This window comes from Panulirus ornatus, chromosome 3 (genome assembly GCF_036320965.1).
Source record: "Panulirus ornatus isolate Po-2019 chromosome 3, ASM3632096v1, whole genome shotgun sequence".
In the NCBI taxonomy this organism is placed as follows: domain Eukaryota; kingdom Metazoa; phylum Arthropoda; class Malacostraca; order Decapoda; family Palinuridae; genus Panulirus; species Panulirus ornatus.
In genome coordinates this window covers 18,973,723-18,992,858 of record NC_092226.1, presented here as the reverse complement: position 1 = coordinate 18,992,858, position 19,136 = coordinate 18,973,723, and the positions used below count along the sequence as shown (strand labels likewise).

The following is a 19,136-nucleotide window of genomic DNA, read 5'->3' as shown; positions in this document are numbered from 1 at the left end:
ATTTAATCATTGAATTGATTTTTACCTTTATTTTTACAGTTAGGACACTGTGTATGGTCTTCACAGGAAGTTTTTTAATAGATTCATATCTTTTCCATCAGAATTGCATTACTTCAGTCACAGCATGGAGAAATGCCAAGTGACTTCCAGACTGAATTATACAAGTGGGCCCTTGAATGTACGTAGATTCCAAACACTGTTCATATATGCTGATATTAGTTTCTCAAATAAATGTGTGATAAAGAGGTCTTGCCATCAGTTCCAAAGGTAAAAACTGTTGTTGAAAGGTGAAAGGAATCTAGTTCTACAAAAAAGTCACACCAACATGATTTTATACTTAATTGCTTTTCCCTCCTTATGGGATAGCAATTAGGAACAAATTAACAATGTCATCATTTGCATATATTTGATCTTTAGGGTTTATGTGTAATGTAATGAAAATGAGCTATCCTCCAGAGCTAAATGCTACAGATTATTGCATTGTTTACCTGACCACTTCATGTGCCCTGATTCATCCCATTGACAGCATGTTGCCTCCCCCAGATATCAAATCAATCCAGTTCATTCTCTTCCATCCATGCCTCTTACCCTGAATATTCAGACCTCCTTTACTCTCTCCTGCCATCTCCTCATTCTCCTCCATCCCCCTTGCACCCTCCACATCTGACACGTAGATCCTCTTAGTCTGTCATTCTTCACTCACCTTCTGTTTGTGTCTAAACCATTTTAGCCCACCATGGTCAGCTCTCTCAGTCACAATCTGCTTTCTACCACACCTTTCTTTTAAAATGTCATTCCAAAAACAATTTATGCTGTCTTGCACTGCATATTGTCCTCAGGCCTTTCATTTCCAATATTTTCACATTTTCTTTCTTTTGTACTTAAAATTTATAGACAAATTTATCATATGTATTTATTATGTATTTATTATACTTATTTGCTGTCTCCTGCATTTGTGAGGTAGTGCAAGGAAACAGACGAAAGAATGGCCCAACCCACCCACATACGCATGTATATACATAGACACCCACACACACACATATCCCTGGGGATAGGGGAGAAAGAATACTTCCTACGCATTCCCCGCGTGACATAGAAGGCGACTAAAGGGGACAGGAGCGAGGGACTAGAAACCCTCCCCTCCTTGTATTTTAACTTGATAAAAGGGGAAACAGAAAATTGTCATAATGATAGGATTTCATTCCCAATGATTTATTGTTTCATTCCCAATGATTTATTATTTCAGCAATTGGTTTGGTGACACTGAATCGTCGACTTGGTTGTTTAAAGCCAGACCTAACAGAGAACTCAGAGCCTCTAAAATTAATTAGGCTGGTAAATGAGGTATTTCATGGTTTAAATGAAACTGAGTTCAGTATTCATCTTTGGACGCTCTTCCCAACCTCATCTTACAAGAAGCTTAAGAGGAGTCATGATGAGTTCCTAAGGTGGGTAAACTCAATTAATGTGGAACTGAATGAATCATTTGAGCTCTGTAACCATATTATAAACAATGTACTGGGAAGGTTTGGAGCACATGTGTGCACACTTATAACCCAACTTACAATGTTTTGACTTAAGGCACTTTCCACTTAAGACGCTTGAGAATTATAGTATATTTTGAACTTGCAACAATATTGAAGAAGAGAATAATTTTTACTCATATCTTTAATGAATGAAATGATAATTTCTTTTGATAATAAACATGTCAGGATATTTTTTAAGGTATTTTTGTACTTTACATGCATATTTGGATGTCACAGCAACTGCCTGCTTCTTAATGACAGATTACCTGATGCAAGCCATGGTTTGTGTATGCTTCTGTACCTGCCATCCTAATGTTGTCAGTCTCCACAGTAAGGGTAGTCATTTCATATTTCTGCAAGAATTGTTAAAGATAGCGTGCAAGTTTTATGGTTATATACTTCCCATGTATTCCCTGAGTGTCGTAGAAGATGACTAAAAGGGGAGGAAGTTGGGGGCTGGAAATCCTCCCTCACATTTTGATTTACAAAAGAAGGAACAGAGAAGGTGCCAAGTGAGGATATTCCCTCTAAGGCTCAATCCTCTGTTCTTAATGTTACCTCACTAACACAGGAAATGGCAAATGTGTATGAAAAAAATGAGGTGAATCAGAAGTGGTGAGAAGGATTGACGATGATGAAAAAACATGGTTATAACCTGCATACATAAGAAAATTCTTAAAAAAGAAGGTTATGCTCATCAATTATATTTGATGTGAATTAGACTGGCTTGTTTTGGAAAGAATGGAAGCCAGCACATTCGTTGTGAAGGAAGAAAAAGACTGCTCCAGGTTTAAGGCCACCAGAGATCACTTAGCATATCTTCTTAGAATTCTGAGGGAGGTGTTAAGACTGAGCAAATCATTGCCAGAGTTTCTGTCAGAATATCTATGAGATGTGTAGTCTTCATTGCCAGTGATGTGGCAATCAGATAATTCAGAGGTTGACAAGAACAGGAAATCACTCTACTCCATCTCACTTCAGCAGCATCTCAATCCCTCATCACCCCCTTTTTTGGTAAGCTTCTATTAAAATTGTTTCCATTACTTCTGATACAGCAGTAGTTGCTGAATTGGATGATTCTGTGGTGATGTACATAAGCATAAGCAAGCCTCTCCTGGTGTTTGATTCAGAAAATGTAGTCTGCATTAGCTTTGATTTGACAACAGTTGCTGAATGATTCAAGTGACAAAGACAGAAAATCACTCCATGCCATCCTAATCCAGCAGCACCTTGAGCCCTTATCTTGAACCCTTTATCTCTAAGGATATTGTTATCTTTTGTTATTTTGATCCAGGAGTTTCAGAGGCACTTCATTTTCATTTTTCAGTCTTAGTACTATAAATAGATTTCAAGTCAGATTGCAGAAATAAGAAAGAACAAGAATATAAACAATTGTTATTGGGAGTGAGGAGAAAACTGATGCTGTTTGATGTATCAGAGATGTAGCAGTGTCATGCAGCTTCACTGCATCTCCAGCAGAGGTGATGTAACTTCAGAGTGATGGCGATTTTATTCAACTGGTTTTATTTGTTTAACAATGTAATGGCAAAATAACATTATTCAAAATATTATTAATCAAGGACCTCCTGTATATGTTGAAAAGTATACTGTCATAGCAGACTCCAGTAAATGACATGAAGATCTTTTTGGAAGCATTTTCCTATTGAATACCAATCTGGTGAACATTCAAGAAAAGTAGGAGGTGTATGACATGTTGATACTCATCTATCTAATGGTTTGGAAAACAGCTTCTATTTTGCATATGAACAGGTGGAAGGATGGAATGAAGGAGATTTTGAGTGAAGGAGGCTTGAACATGTAAGAGGGTGAAATGTGTGTACAGGATAATGTGAGTTGCAATGAAGTACGTAGGGTTAACGTGCTGCCAAAGGACTGAACCAGGATGTGTGAAACGGAAAGTGAAAATCATGGAAAGGATTACAGGGCCTGGTTATGTATAGAGAGGTCTTTGGATTTGGTGCTTTGAATATGACAGCTAGAGAATGGATATGAGCAAATGCAGCCATTCTTCATCTGTTCCCGATACTACCTTACTGATGCAGGAAATGGCGATCAGTTGTGAAAAAAATTAAGAGATACCTTCATTGCCCCATTGATTGTAAAACCTATTAATTTCTTTCAAAATTAAATGTGACTCTCAAAAACTAGACTGATGGTCATTGGTAAAGAAAAGTAACCTTCTCATTTGTCTATAATGACATGTTCACGTATTCTTTGAAGTGTTGAGGCAAAATCAGTAGATATGATATTTTCAGGTGTAGATGTGGACTGTGAATGATACATATATTTGAAAATACAGTTACAGATAATTCTGATCTTTCTTTCATATTTTTTTTTTTTTTTTTGCTTTGTCGCTGTCTCCCGCGTTTGCGAGGTAGCGCAAGGAAACAGACGAAAGAAATGGCCCAACCTACCCCCATACACAATGTATGTACATACACGTCCACACACGCAAATATACATACCTATACATCTCAATGTACACATATATAAACACACACAGACACATACATATATACCCATGCACACAATTCACACTGTCTGCCTTTATTCATTCCCATCGCCACCTCGCCACACATGGAATACCATCCCCCTCCCCCCCTCATGTGTGCGAGGTAGCACTAGGAAAAGACAACAAAGGCCCCATTCGTTCACACTGTCTCTAGCTGTCATGCAATAATGCCCGAAACCACAGCTCCCTTTCCACATCCAGGCCCCACACAATTTTCCATGGTTTACCCCAGCCACTTCACATGCCCTGATTCAATCCACTGACAGCACGTCAACCCCGGTATACCACATCGATCCAGTTCACTCTATTCCTTGCCCGCCTTTCACCCTCCTGCATGTTCAGGCCCCGATCACACAAAATCTTTTTCACTCCATCTTTCCACCTCCAATTTGGTCTCCCACTTCTCGTTCCCTCCACCTCCGACACATATATCCTCTTGGTCAATCTTTCCTCACTCATTCTCTCCATGTGCCCAAACCATTTCAAAACACCCTCTTCTGCTCTCTCAACCACGCTCTTTTTATTTCCACACATCTCTCTTACCCTTACACTACTTACTCGATCAAACCACCTCACACCACGCATTGTCCTCAAACATCTCATTTCCAGCACATCCACCCTCCTGCGCACAACTCTATCCATAATCCACGCCTCGCAACCATACAACATTGTTGGAACCACTATTCCTTCAAACATACCCATTTTTGCTTTCCGAGATAATGTTCTTGACTTCCACACATTCTTCAAGGCTCCCAGAATTTTCGCCACCTCCCCCACCCTATGATTCACTTCCGCTTCCATGGTTCCATCTGCTGCCAGATCCACTCCCAGATATCTAAAACACTTTACTTCCTCCAGTTTTTCTCCATTCAAACTTACCTCCCAATTGACTTGACCCTCAACCCTACTGTACCTAATAACCTTGCTCTTATTCACATTTACTCTTAACTTTCTTCTTTCACACACTTTTCCAAACTCAGTCACCAGCTTCTGCAGTTTCTCACATGAATCAGCCACCAGCGCTGTATCATCAGCGAACAACAACTGACTCACTTCCCAAGCTCTCTCATCCACAACAGACTTCATACTTGCCCCTCTTTCCAAAACTCTTGCATTCACCTCCCTAACAACCCCATCCATAAACAAATTAAACAACCATGGAGACATCACACACCCCTGCCGCAAACCTACATTCACTGAGAACCAATCACTTTCCTCTCTTCCTACACGTACACATGCCTTACATCCTTGATAAAAACTCTTCACTGCTTCTAACAACTTGCCTCCCACACCATATATTCTTAATACCTTCCACAGAGCATCTCTATCAACTCTATCATATGCCTTCTCCAGATCCATAAATGCTACATACAAATCCATTTGCTTTTCTAAGTATTTCTCACATACATTCTTCAAAGCAAACACCTGATCCACACATCCTCTACCACTTCTGAAACCACACTGCTCTTCCCCAATCTGATGCTCTGTACATGCCTTCACCCTCTCAATCAATACCCTCCCATATAATTTACTAGGAATACTCAACAAACTTATACCTCTGTAATTTGAGCACTCACTCTTATCCCCTTTGCCTTTGTGCCATGGCACTATGCAAGCATTCCGCCAATCCTCAGGCACCTCACCATGAATCATACATACATTAAATAACCTTACCAACCAGTCAACAATACAGTCACCCCCTTTTTTTAATAAATTCCACTGCAATACCATCCAAACCTGCTGCCTTGCCGCTTTCATCTTCCGTAAAGCTTTTACTACCTCTTCTCTATTTACCAAATCATTTTCCCTAACCCTCTCACTTTGCACACCACCTCGACCAAAACAGCCTATATCTGCCACTCTATCATCAAACACATTCAACAAACCTTCAAAATACTCACTCCATCTCTTTCTCACATCACCACTACTTGATATCACCTCCCCATTAGCCCCCTTCACTGAAGTTCCCATTTGCTCCCTTGTCTTACGCACTTTATTTAACTCCTTCCAAAACATCTTTTTATTCTCCCTGAAATTTAATGATACTCTCTCACCCCAACTCTCATTTGCCCTCTTTTTCACCTCTTGCACCTTTCTCTTGACCTCCTGCCTCTTTCTTTTATACCTTTCCCACTCATTTGCATTTTTTCCCAGCAAAAATCGTCCAAATGCCTCTCTCTTCTCTTTCACTAATAATCTTACTTCTTCATCCCACCACTCACTACCTTTTCTAATCTTCCCACCTCCCACGCTTCTCATGCCACAAGCATCTTTTGCACAAGCCATCACTGCTTCCCTAAATTCATCCCATTCCTCCCCCACTCCCCTTACCTCCTTTGTTCTCACCTTTTTCCATTCTGTACTCAGTCTCTCCTGGTACTTCCTCACACAAGTCTCCTTCCCAAGCTCTCTTACTCTCACCACTCCCTTCACCCCAACATTCTCTCTTCTTTTCTGAAAACCCCCACAAATCTTCACCTTCGCCTCCACAAGATAATGATCAGACATCCCTCCAGTTGCACCTCTCAGCACTTTAACATCTAAAAGTCTCTCTTTCGTGCGTCTATCAATTAACACGTAATCCAATAACGCTCTCTGGCCATCTCTCCTACTTACATAGCAGTACTCCTGAAACAGGAGGTGTGGGAGTATGTGATAGAATGTAACAAAGTAAATTCTCGATTAGTATGGGTAAAACTGAAAGTTGATGGAGAGAGATGGGTGATTATTGGTGCATATGCACCTGGGCATGAGAAGAAAGATCATGAGAGGCAAGTGTTTTGGGAGCAGCTGAATGAGTGTGTTAGTGGTTTTGATGCACGAGACCGGGTTATAGTGATGGGTGATTTGAATGCAAAGGTGAGTAATGTGGCAGTTGAGGGAATAATTGGTAAACATGGGATGTTCAGTGTTGTAAATGGAAATGGTGAAGAGCTTGTAGATTTATGTGCTGAAAAAGGACTGGTGATTGGGAATACCTGGTTTAAAAAGCAAGATATACATAAGTATACGTATGTAAGTAGGAGAGATGGCCAGAGAGCGTTATTGGATTATGTGTTAATTGACAGGCACGCGAAAGAGAGACTTTTGGATGTTAATGTGCTGAGAGGTGCAACTGGAGGGATGTCTGATCATTATCTTGTGGAGGCGAAGGTGAAGATTTGTGGGGGTTTTCAGAAAAGAAGAGAGAATGTTGGGGTGAAGGGAGTGGTGAGAGTAAGAGAGCTTGGGAAGGAGACTTGTGTGAGGAAGTACCAGGAGAGACTGAGTACAGAATGGAAAAAGGTGAGAACAATGGAAGTAAGGGGAGTGGGGGAGGAATGGGATGTATTTAGGGAATCAGTGATGGATTGTGCAAAAGATGCTTGTGGCATGAGAAGAGTGGGAGGTGGGTTGATTAGAAAGGGTAGTGAGTGGTGGGATGAAGGAGTAAGATTATTAGTGAAAGAGAAGAGAGAGGCATTTGGACAATTTTTGCAGGGAAAAAATGCAATTGAGTGGGAGATGTATAAAAGAGACAGGAGGTCAAGAGAAAGGTGCAAGAGGTGAAAAAGAGGGCAAATGAGAGTTGGGGTGAGAGAGTATCATTAGATTTTAGGGAGAATAAAAAGATGTTCTGGAAGGAGGTAAATAAAGTGTGTAAGACAAGGGAGCAAATGGGAACTTCAGTGAAGGGCGCAAATGGGGAGGTGATAACAAGTAGTGGTGATGTGAGGAGATGGAGTGAGTATTTTGAAGGTTTGTTGAATGTGTTTGATGATAGAGTGGCAGATATAGGCTGTTTTGGTTGAGGTGGTGTGCAATGTGAGAGGGTTAGGGAAAATGATTTGGTGAACAGAGAAGAGGTAGTAAAAGCTTTGCAGAAGATGAAAGCCTGCAAGGCAGCGGATTTGGATGGTATTGCTGTGGAATTTATTGAAAAAGGGAGTGGATCTGGCAGCAGATGGAACCATGGAAGCGGAAGTGAATCATAGGGTGGGGGAGGGGGCGAAAATCCTGGGAACCTTGAAGAATGTGTGGAAGTCGAGAACATTATCTCAGAAAGCAAAAATGGGTATGTTTGAAGGAATAGTGGTTCCAACAATGTTGTATGGTTGCGAAGTGTGGGCTATGGATAGAGTTGTGCGCAGGAGGATGGATGTGCTGGAAATGAGATGTTTGAGGACAATGTGTGATGTGAGGTGGTTTGATCGAGTAAGTAACGTAAGGGTAAGAGAGATGTGTGGAAATAAAAAGATCGTGGTTGAGAGAGCAGAAGAGGGTGTTTTGAAATGGTTTGGGCACATGGAAAGAATGAGTGAGGAAAGATTGACCAAGAGGATATATGTGTCGGAGGTGGAGGGAACGAGGAGAAGTGGGAGACCAAATTGGAGGTGGAAAGATGGAGTGAAAAAGATTGTGTGTGATCGGGGCCTGAAGATGCAGGAGGGTGAAAGGTGGGCAAGGAATAGAGTGAATTGGATCGGTGTGGTATACCGGGGTTGAAGTGCTATCAGTGGATTGAATCAGGGCATATGAAGTGTCTGGGGTAAACCATGGAAAGCTGTGTAGGTATGTATATTTGCGTGTGTGGACGTATGTATATACATGTGTATGGGGGTGGGTTGGGCCATTTCTTTCGTCTGTTTCCTTGCGCTACCTCGCAAACGCGGGAGACAGCAAAAAAAAAAAAAAAAATTATATATATATATATATATATATATATATATATATATATACTCCTTCATCCCACCACTCACTACCCTTTCTAATCAACCCACCTCCCACTCTTCTCATGCCACAAGCATCTTTTGCGCAATCCATCACTGATTCCCTAAATACATCCCATTCCTCCCCCACTCCCCTTACTTCCATTGTTCTCACCTTTTTCCATTCTGTACTCAGTCTCTCCTGGTACTTCCTCACACAAGTCTCGCAAACGCGGGAGACAGCGACAAAGCAAAAAAAAAAAAAAAAAAAAAAAAAGATATATATATATATATATATATATATATATATATATATATATATATATATATATATATATATATATTATTAGAGATGGCCATATTCTTTAGAATGGTAAAATTTTACCTGTCTGTTACATATGTCTGTTCTTCATCCTCTCTGATAATGGCTGTCTGAGACCCTTAGTGCTAGCCTTTCTAGATCTCTGTTGTTATGTATAATGATTAATGATAAATCTTCCTTTATCTTGGCAAGATTGGCAGACCGGAACATCTGTGAGACAGAGGCTTCACTCCTGGCCCAGAGTCCTGATGATGATCGAGATATAACCCTAATGGAGATGCTACTCCTTAGCCCAGGACTTTCCCGCAAGGATGTTGTCACCCTCATCTTGGATATGCTTTTCGCTGGCATTGATACAGTGAGCATTGAGAGAAATACCATGAATCATCTTTCAAATTTAACTGTATTATTATGAATTATTACAACTAAAACATTTATGTTACTGTTTATTGTTTGTGAATCTATAGAGTCCATTGATAAAGTCAGTAGCTCATAAACTTCACCCCATTGATAATGTCAGTACCTCATATACTTCACCTCATTGATAAAAGTCAGTAGCTCATATACTTCACACACATGTACATATTCATACTTGCTGCCTTCATCCATTCCCATCACCACCCTGTCACACACGAAAATAGCACCCCCCTCCCTCCAGCAAGGCAGCATCAGGAACAAAGAAAATAGGCCACATTCGTTCACACTCAGTCTTGAGCTGTGATGTGAAATACACCAAAACCAAAGGTCCCTTTCCACATCCAGGCCCCACAGACCTTTCCATGGTTTACCTCAGATGCTTTACATACCCTGGTTCAATCCATTGACAGCATATCGACCTCAGTATACCACATCGTTCCAATTCACTCTATTCCTTGCTCACCTTTCACCTTTTTTCACCCCATCCTTCCACCTCCAATTTGGTCTCCCGCTTCTTCTTCCCTCCACCTGACACATATCCTCTATGTCAATCTTTCTTCACTCATTCTCTCCGTGTGACCAAACCATTTCAATACACCCTCTTCTGCTTTCTCAACCACACTTCTTATTACCACACATATCTCTTATCCTTTCATTACTTACTTGATCAAACCACTTCACACTGTATATTGTTCTCAAACATTTCATTTCCAACACATCCACCCCCCTCCACACAAACCTATCTATAGCCCATGCCTTGCAACCATTTAACATTGGTGGAACCACTATTCCTTCAAACATACCCATTTTTGCTCTTAGAGATAACGTTCTCTCCTTCCACACATTCATCAACACACCCAAAACCTTCGCCCCCTCCCCCATCCTGTGACTCACTTCTACTTCCATGGTTCCATCTGCTGCTAAGTCGACTCCCAGTTATCTAAAGCACTTTACTTCCTCTAGTTTTTCTCCATTAAAACTTACATCCCAATCAATATGTCCCTCAACCCTACTGAACCTAATAACCTTGCTCTTATTCACATTTACTCTCAGCTTTCTTCTTTCACACACTTTACCAAACTCGGTCACCAACTTCTGTAGTTTCTCATCCGAATCAACCACCAGCGCTGTATCATCAGCGAACAACAACTGACTCACTTCCCAAGCCCTCTCATCCACAACAGACTGCATACCTGCCCTTCTCTCCAAAACTCTTGCATTCACCTCCCTAACCACCCCATCCATAAACAAATCAAACAGCCATGGACACATCATGCACCCATGCCGCAAACTGACATTTACTGGGAATCAATCACTTTCCTCTCTTCCTACTTGTACACATGCCTTACATCCTTGATAAAAACTTTTCACTGCTTCTAGCAACTTACCTCCAACCCATCTACTCTTAAAACCTTCCACAAAGCATCTCTATCCACCCTATCCATATCCATAAATGCACCTACAAATCCATCTGTTTTTCTAATTATTTCTCACATACATTTTTCAAAGCAAACACATGATCCACACATCCTCTACCACTTCTGTGGTAGATGTGTAGTAATAAAAAGACTGTGGTTAAGAGAGCAGAAGAGGGTGTATTGAAATGGTTTGGTCATATGGAGAGAATGAGTGAGGAAAGATTGACATAGAGGATATATGTGTCAGAGGTGAAGGGAATGAGGAGTGGGAAACCAGAGTGGAGGTGGAGGGATGGAGTGAAAAAGATTTTGAGTGATTGGGACCTGAACATGCAGGAGGGTGAAAGGCATGCAAGGAATAGAGTGAATTGGAACAATGTGGTATACTGGGGTCATTGTGGTGTCACTGGATTGAACCAAAGCATGTGAAGCATCTGGGATAAACCATCGAAAGGTCTGTGGGGCCTGGATGTGGAAAGGGAGCTGTTGTTTCGGTGCATTACTTATGATGGCTAGAGACAGTGTGAATCAATGTGGCCTTTTTGTCTGTTCCTATCACTTCTTTGCTAGAAGGAGGGGTATGCTATTTCATGTGCGGTGGGGTGGGGACAGGAATGGATGGAGACAGCAAGTATGGATGTGTACATGTGTATGTAGATGCATGTCTGTGTATGTATATGTATGAATATGTTGAAATGTATAGGTATGTATAAATGGGTGTGGGCCCTTTTGTATATACATATGTATGTGGATGGGTTAGGCCATTTCTTGTCTGTTTCCTTGCATGCTACCTCAGTTTGCAGTAGACAGCAGTTAAGTATGATGAAATATAACAAGGAAATATATTATTTATTTATCTATTTATTTTGCTTTGTTGCTGTCCTCCGCGTTAGCGAGGTAGCGCAAGGAAACAGATGAAAGAATGGCCCAACCCACCCATATACACATGTATATACATACATGTCTACACATGCAAATATACATACCTATACATCTCAACGTATACATATATGTACACACACATACATATACGTATATATACATGTACATAATTCATACTGTGTGCCTTTATTCATTCCCATTGCCACCCCGCCATACATGAAATAACAACCCCTTCCCCCCCCGCATATGCGCAAGGTAGTGCTAGGAAAAGACAACAAAGGCCACATTCGTTCACACTCAGTCTCTAGCTGTCATGTATAATGCACTGAAACCACTGCTCCCTTTCCACATCCAAGCCCCACAAAACTTTCCATGGTTTACCACAGACGCTTCACATGCCCTGGTTCAATCCATTGACAACATGTCGACCCCGGTATACCACATCGTTCCAATTCACTCTATTCCTTGCACGCCTTTGACCCTCCTGCATGTTCAGGCCCCGATCACTCAAAATCTTTTTCTCTCCATCTTTCCACCTCCAATTTGGTCTCCACTTCTCCTCGTTCCCTCCACCTCTGACACATATATCCTCTTCGTCAATCTTTCCTCACTCATTCTCTCCATGTGGCCAAACCATTTCAAAACACCCTCTTCTGCTCTCTCAACCACACTCTTTTTATTATCACATATCACTCTTACCCTATGATTACTTACTCAATCAAATCACCTCACACCACATATTGTCGTCAAACATCTCAGTTCCAGCACATCCACCCTCCTCCGCACAACTCTATCCATAGCCCATGCCTTGCAACCATAATGTTCTCGACTTCCAAACATTCTTCAAGGCTCCCAGAATTTTCACCCCCTCCCCCACCCTATGATTCACTTCCACTTCCATGGTTCCATCAGCTGCCAAATCCACTCCCAGATATCTAAAACACTTCACGTCTTCCAGTTTTTCTCCATTCAAACTTGCCTCCCAATTGACTTGACCCTCAACCCTACTGTACCTAATAACATTTACTCTCAACTTTCTTCTTTCACACACTTTACCAAACTCAGTCACCAGCTTCTGCAGTTTCTCACCCAAATCAGCCACCAGTGCTGTATCATCAGCGAACAACAACTGACTCACTTCCCAAGCTCTCTCATCCACAACAGACTGCATACTTGCCCCTCTTTCCAAAACTCTTGCATTCACATCCCTAACAACCCCATCCATAAACAAATTAAACAACCATGGAGATATCACACACCCCTGCCCCATACCTACATTCACTGAGAACCAATCACTTTCCTCTCTTCCTACACGTACACATGCCTTACATCCTCGATAAAAACTTTTCACTGCTTCTAACAACTTGCCTCCCACACCATACATTCTTAATACCTACCACAGAGCATCTCTATCATATACCTTCTCCAGATCCATAAATGCTACATACCAATCCATTTGCTTTTCTAAGTATTTCTCACATACATTCTTCAAAGCAAACACCTGATCCACACATCCTCTACCACTTCTGAAACCACACTGCTCTTCCCCAATCTGATGCTCTGTACATGCCTTCACCCTCTCAATCAATACCCTCCCATATAATTTCCCAGGATTACTCAACAAACTTATACCTCTGTAATTTGAGCACTCACTTTTATCTCCTTTGCCATTGTACAATGGCACTATGCAAGCATTCCGCCAATCCTCAGGCACCTCACCTGAGTCATAAATACATTAGATAACCTTACCAACCATTCAACAATACAGTCACCCCCTTTGTTAATAAACTCCATTGCAATACCATCCAAACCCACTGCCTTGCCGGCTTTCATCATCTGTAAAGCTTTTACTACCTCTTGGCATATATTATGGCATCCAGTTGAATGTGCTGTATCAGCTAAAATAGAAAAGTCAACCATTTGAGTATAGATGTAACCATTTCTTATAATCTTTTTCTGTAGGAATTTACAACTATTTCTATATATCAGATATCCTTTGTCTTGGGCTGTCCTTAAGGACTAGGTGCTTAACATTTCATTTAGAAGTGTTTAGCACATCTGATACCTGCCTTGAACAGATATTCTTCCCTTCCAGGAGAGTTCTAGAAAAAGAAATAACATGAAGTGTATGAAACAAGCTAATAAACTTCTCTGTTCATGATAAAATCATGCAAAACTAAGGTAAATAATTGCCTGTCTCATCTTGCTTTTCCAGACATTCCATTTTATTAAGCTATAAACTTATAAGGTGTCCTCCACTGCTTTTATGTTCCAAGGACAACAGTTTATCTTCCTTTGTTTCACTGATTATTTGTATTCATATTGCCCTCAGACTTCCCACACCATTGGGTTCACATTATACCTGCTAGCACGAAACCCTGAGGTGCAAGCCCAGCTGCAGAAGGAAGTGGACACTGTGCTTGGGGATCATCAGGGACCAATCATGCAGAGACACTTGGCCCAGCTCTCTTATCTCAAGGCTGTCATCAAAGAGTCCATGAGGCAGGATATCATTTTTAGGTTTATTAAGATAAACTGTAAAATAGAGACAGATAATGTTCATCCTTGGAAAATATCCCTTTGGGTAGATTATTTATTTATTTATTTTGCTTTGTCGCTGTCTCCCACGTGTCCACCTCCAATTAGGTCTCCCACTTCTTGTTCCTTCCACCTCTGACACATATATCCTCTTTGTCAATCTTTCTTCACTCATTCTCTCCATGTGACCAAACCATGTCAAAACACCCTCCTCTGCTCTCTCACTCACACTCTTTTAATTACCACACATCTCTCTTACTCTATTATTACTTACTCGATCAAACCACCTCACACCACATATTGTCCTCAAACATCTCATTTCCAGCACATCCACCCTCCTGCGCACAACTCTATCCATAGCATTCCTCGCGTATCGTAAAAGCTGACTAAAGGGGACGGGAGCGGGGGGCCAGAAACCCTCCCTTCCTTGTATTTTAACTTTCTAAAAGGGGAAACAGAAGAAGGAGTCACGCGGGGAGTGCTCATCCTCCTCGAAGGCTCAGATTGGGGTGTCTAAATGTGTGTGGATGTAACCAAGATGAGAAAAAAGGAGAGATAGGTAATATGTTTGAGGAAAGGAACCTGGATGTTTTGGCTCTGAGTGAAACGAAGCTCAAGGGTAAAGGGAAAGAGTGGTTTGGGAATGTCTTGGGAGTAAAGTCAGGGGTTAGTGAGAGGACAAGAGCAAGGGAAGGAGTAGCACTACTCCTGAAACAGGAGTTGTGGGAGTATGTGATAGAATGTAAGAAAGTAAATTCTAGATTGATATGGGTAAAACTGAAAGTTGATGGAGAGAGATGGGTGATTATTGGTGCATATGCACCTGGGAATGAGAAGAAAGATCATGAGAGGCAAGTGTTTTGGGAGCAGCTGAATGAATGTGTTTGTGGTTTCGATGCACAAGACTGGGTTATAGTGATGGGTGATTTAAATGTAAAGGTGAGTAATGTGGCAGTTGAGGGAATAATTGGTATACATGGGGTGTTCAGTGTTGTAAATGGAAATGGTGAAGAGCTTGTAGATTTATGTGCTGAAAAAGGACTGGTGATTGGGAATACCTGGTTTAAAAAGCGAGATATACGTAAGTATACGTATGTAAGTAGGAGAGATGGCCAGAGAGCGTTATTGGATTACGTGTTAATTGATAGGTGCACGAAAGAGAGACTTTTGGATGTTAATGTGCTGAGAGGTGCAACTGGAGGGATGTCTGATCATTATCTTGTGGAGGCGAAGGTGAAGATTTGTGGGGGTTTTCAGAAAAGAAGAGAGAATGTTGGGGTAAAGAGGGTGGCGAGAGTAAGTGAGCTTGGGAAGGAGATTCTGTGTGAGGAAGTACCAGGAGAGACTGAGTACAGAATGGAAAAAGGTGAGAACAAAGGAGGTAAGGGGAGTGGGGGAGGAATGGGATGTATTTAGGGAAGCAATGATGGCTTGCGCAAAAGATGCTTGTGGCATGAGAAGCGTGGGGGGTGGGCAGATTAGAAAGGGTAGTGAGTGGTGGGATGAAGATGTAAGATTATTAGTGAAAGAGAAGAGAGAGGCATTTGGACAATTTTTGCAGGGAAAAAATGCAAATGAGTGGGGGATGCATAAAAGAAAGAGGCAGGAGGTCAAGAGAAAGGTGCAAGAGGTGAAAAAGAGGGCAAATGAGAGTTGGGGGTGAGAGAGTATCATTAGATTTTAGGGAGAATAAAAAGATGTTTTGGAAGGAGGTAAATAAAGTGCGTAAGACAAGGGAGCAAATGGGAACTTCAGTGAAAGGTGCAAATGGGGAGGTGATAACAAGTAGTGGTGATGTGAGAAGGAGATGGAGTGAGTATTTTGAAGGTTTGTTGAATGTGTTTGATGATAGAGTGGCAGATATAGGGTGTTTTGGTCGAGGTGGTGTGCAAAGTGAGAGGGTTAGGGAAAATGATTTGGTAAACAGAGAAGAGGTAGTAAAAGCTTTGCGGAAGATGAAAGCCGGCAAGACAGCAGGTTTGGATGGTATTGCAGTGGAATTTATTAAAAAAGGGGGTGACTGTATTATTGACTGGTTTGTAAGGTTATTTAATGTATGTATGACTCCTGGTGAGGTGCCTGAGGATTGGCGGAATGCGTGCATAGTGCCATGGTACAAAGGCAAAGGGGATAAGAGTGAGTGCTCAAATTACAGAGGTATAAGTTTGTTGAGTATTCCTGGTAAATTATATGGGAGGGTATTGATTGAGAGGGTGAAGGCATGTACAGAGCATCAGATTGGGGAAGAGCAGTGTGGTTTCAGAAGTGGTAGAGGATGTGTGGATCAGGTGTTTGCTTTGAAGAATGTATGTGAGAAATAATTAGAAAAGCAAATGGATTTGTATGTAGCATTTATAGATCTGGAGAAGGCATATGATAGAGTTGATAGAGATGCTCTGTGGAAGGTATTAAGAATATATGGTGTGGGAGGCAAGTTGTTAGAAGCAGTGAAGAGTTTTTATCAAGGATGTAAGGCATGTGTACGTGTAGGAAGAGAGGAAAGTGATTGGTTCTCAGTGAATGTAGGTTTGCGGCAGAGGTGTGTGATGTCTCCATGGTTGTTTAATTTGTTTATGGTTGGGGTTGTTAGGGAGGTGAATGCAAGAGTTTTGGAAAGAGGGGCAAGTATGAAGTCTGTTGTGGATGAGAGAGCTTGGGAAGTGAGATAGTTGTTGTTCGCTGATGATACAGCGCTGGTGGCTGATTCATGTGAGAAACTGCAGAAGCTGGTGACTGAGTTTGGTAAAGTGTGTGAAAGAAGAAAGTTAAGAGTAAATGTGAATAAGAGCAAGGTTATTAGGTACAGTAGGGTTGAGGGTCAAGTCAATTAGGAGGTAAGTTTGAATGGAGAAAAACTGGAGGAAGTAAAGTGTTTTAGATATCTGGGAGTGGATCTGGCAGCGGATGGAACCATGGAAGCGGAAGTGGATCATAGGGTGGGGGAGGGGGCAAAAATCCTGGGAGCCTTGAAGAATGTGTGGAAGTCAAGAACATTATCTCAGAAAGCAAAAATGGGTATGTTTGAAGGAATAGTGGTTCCAACAATGTTGTATGGTTGCGAGGCATGGGCTATAGATAGAGTTGTGCGCAGGAGGATGGATGTGCTGGAAATGAGATGTTTGCGGACAATGTGTGGTGTGAGGTGGTTTGATCGAGTAAGTAATGTAAGGGTAAGAGAGATGTGTGGAAATAAAAAGAGCATGGTTGAGAGAGCAGAAGAGGGTGTTTTGAAATGGTTTGGGCACATGGAGAGAATGAGTGAGGAAAGATTGACCAAGAGGATATATGTGTCGGAGTTGGAGGGAACAAGGAGAAGTGGGAGACCAAATTGGAGGTGGAAAGATGGAGTGAAAAAGATTTTGTGTGATCGGGGCCTGAACATGCAGGAGGGTGAAAGGAGGGCAAAGAATAGAGTGAATTGGATCGATGTGGTATACCGGGGTTGACGTGCTGTCAGTGGATTGAATCAGGGCATGTGAAGCGTCTGGGGTAAACCATGGAAAGCTGTGTAGGTATGTATATTTGTGTGTGTGGACGTATGTATGTACATGTGTATGGGGGTGGGTTGGGCCATTTGTTTCGTCTGTTTCCTTGCGCTACCTCGCAAACGCGGGAGACAGCGACAAAGCAAAAAAAAATGACATGGTGAGGTGCCTCAGGATTGGTGGAATGCATGCATAGTGCCATTGTGCAAAGGCAAAGGGGATAAAGGTGAGAGCTGAAATTACAGAGGTATAGGTTTGCAGATTATTCCTGGGAAATTAGATGGGAGGTAATTGATTGAGAGGGTGAAGGCATGTACAGTGCATCAGATTGGGGAAGAGCAGTGTGGTTTCAGAAGTGGTAGAGGATGTGTGGATCAGGTGTTTGCTTTCAGGAATGTATGTGAGAAATGCCATTACTAGGAGCTGTGAAAAGTTTTTATCGAGGATGTAAGGTATGTGTACGTGTAGGAAGACAGGAAAGTGTTTGGTTCTCAGTGAATGTCGGTTTGCAGCAGGGGTGCATGATATCTCCATGTTTGTTTAATTTGTTTATGGATGGGGTTGTTAGGGCAGTGAATGCAAGATTTTTGGTGAGAGGGAGAAGTATGCCATCTGTTGTGGATGAGAGAGCTTGGGAATTGAGTCAGTTGTTGTTCGCTGATGATACAGTGCTGGTGGCTGATTGGGGTGAGAAACTGCAGAAGTTGCTGACTGAGTTGGGTAAAGTGTGTGAAAGAAGAAAGATGAGAGTAGATGTGAATAAGAGCAAGGATAGGTTCAGTAGGGCTGAGGGACAAGTCGATTGGGAGTTTGAATGAAGAAAAACTAGAGGAATTTAAGTGTTTCAGATATCTTGGAGTGGATTTAGCAGCAGATGGAATCATGGAAGCAGAAGTGTGTTGCAGAGTGGCTGAGGGGGCAAAGATTCTGTGAGCATTGAAGAATGTGTGGAAGGCGAGAACGTTATCTCGGAGAGCAAAAATGGGTATGTTTGATGGAATAGTGGTTCCAACAATGTTATATGGTTGCCAGGTGTGGGATATAGATAGGGTTGCGCAGAGGAGGGTGGATGTGTTGGAAATGAGATGTTTGAGGACAATATGTGGTGCGAAGTGGTTTGATTGTGTAAGTAATGAAAGGGTAAGAGAGATGTGTGGTAATAAAAAGAGTGTGGTTGATAGAGCACAAGTGTGTATATTGAAATGGTTTGGTCACATGAGTGAGGAAAGATTGACAAAGAGGGTATATGTGTCAAGAGGTGAAGGGAACGAGGAGAAGTTAGAGACCAAATTGGAGGTGGAAGGATGGAGTGAAAAAGATTTTGAGG

General features: G+C 41.7%; 1 protein-coding gene across 3 annotated transcripts in view; it reads left to right on the top strand.

Moving 5' to 3' along the window:
- LOC139761086 (probable cytochrome P450 49a1) overlaps positions 1-19,136 on the top strand; it is a 78,042-nt gene that overhangs the window by 49,099 nt on the left and 9,807 nt on the right. For all 3 annotated transcript variants that reach the window (XM_071684942.1, XM_071684950.1, XM_071684960.1), the window contains exons 5-8: positions 102-178; positions 1,247-1,448; positions 9,262-9,427; positions 14,119-14,288. In XM_071684942.1, coding sequence (XP_071541043.1) covers positions 102-178; positions 1,247-1,448; positions 9,262-9,427; positions 14,119-14,288 — 615 coding nt within the window. The remainder of the gene's footprint in view (positions 1-101; positions 179-1,246; positions 1,449-9,261; positions 9,428-14,118; positions 14,289-19,136) is intronic.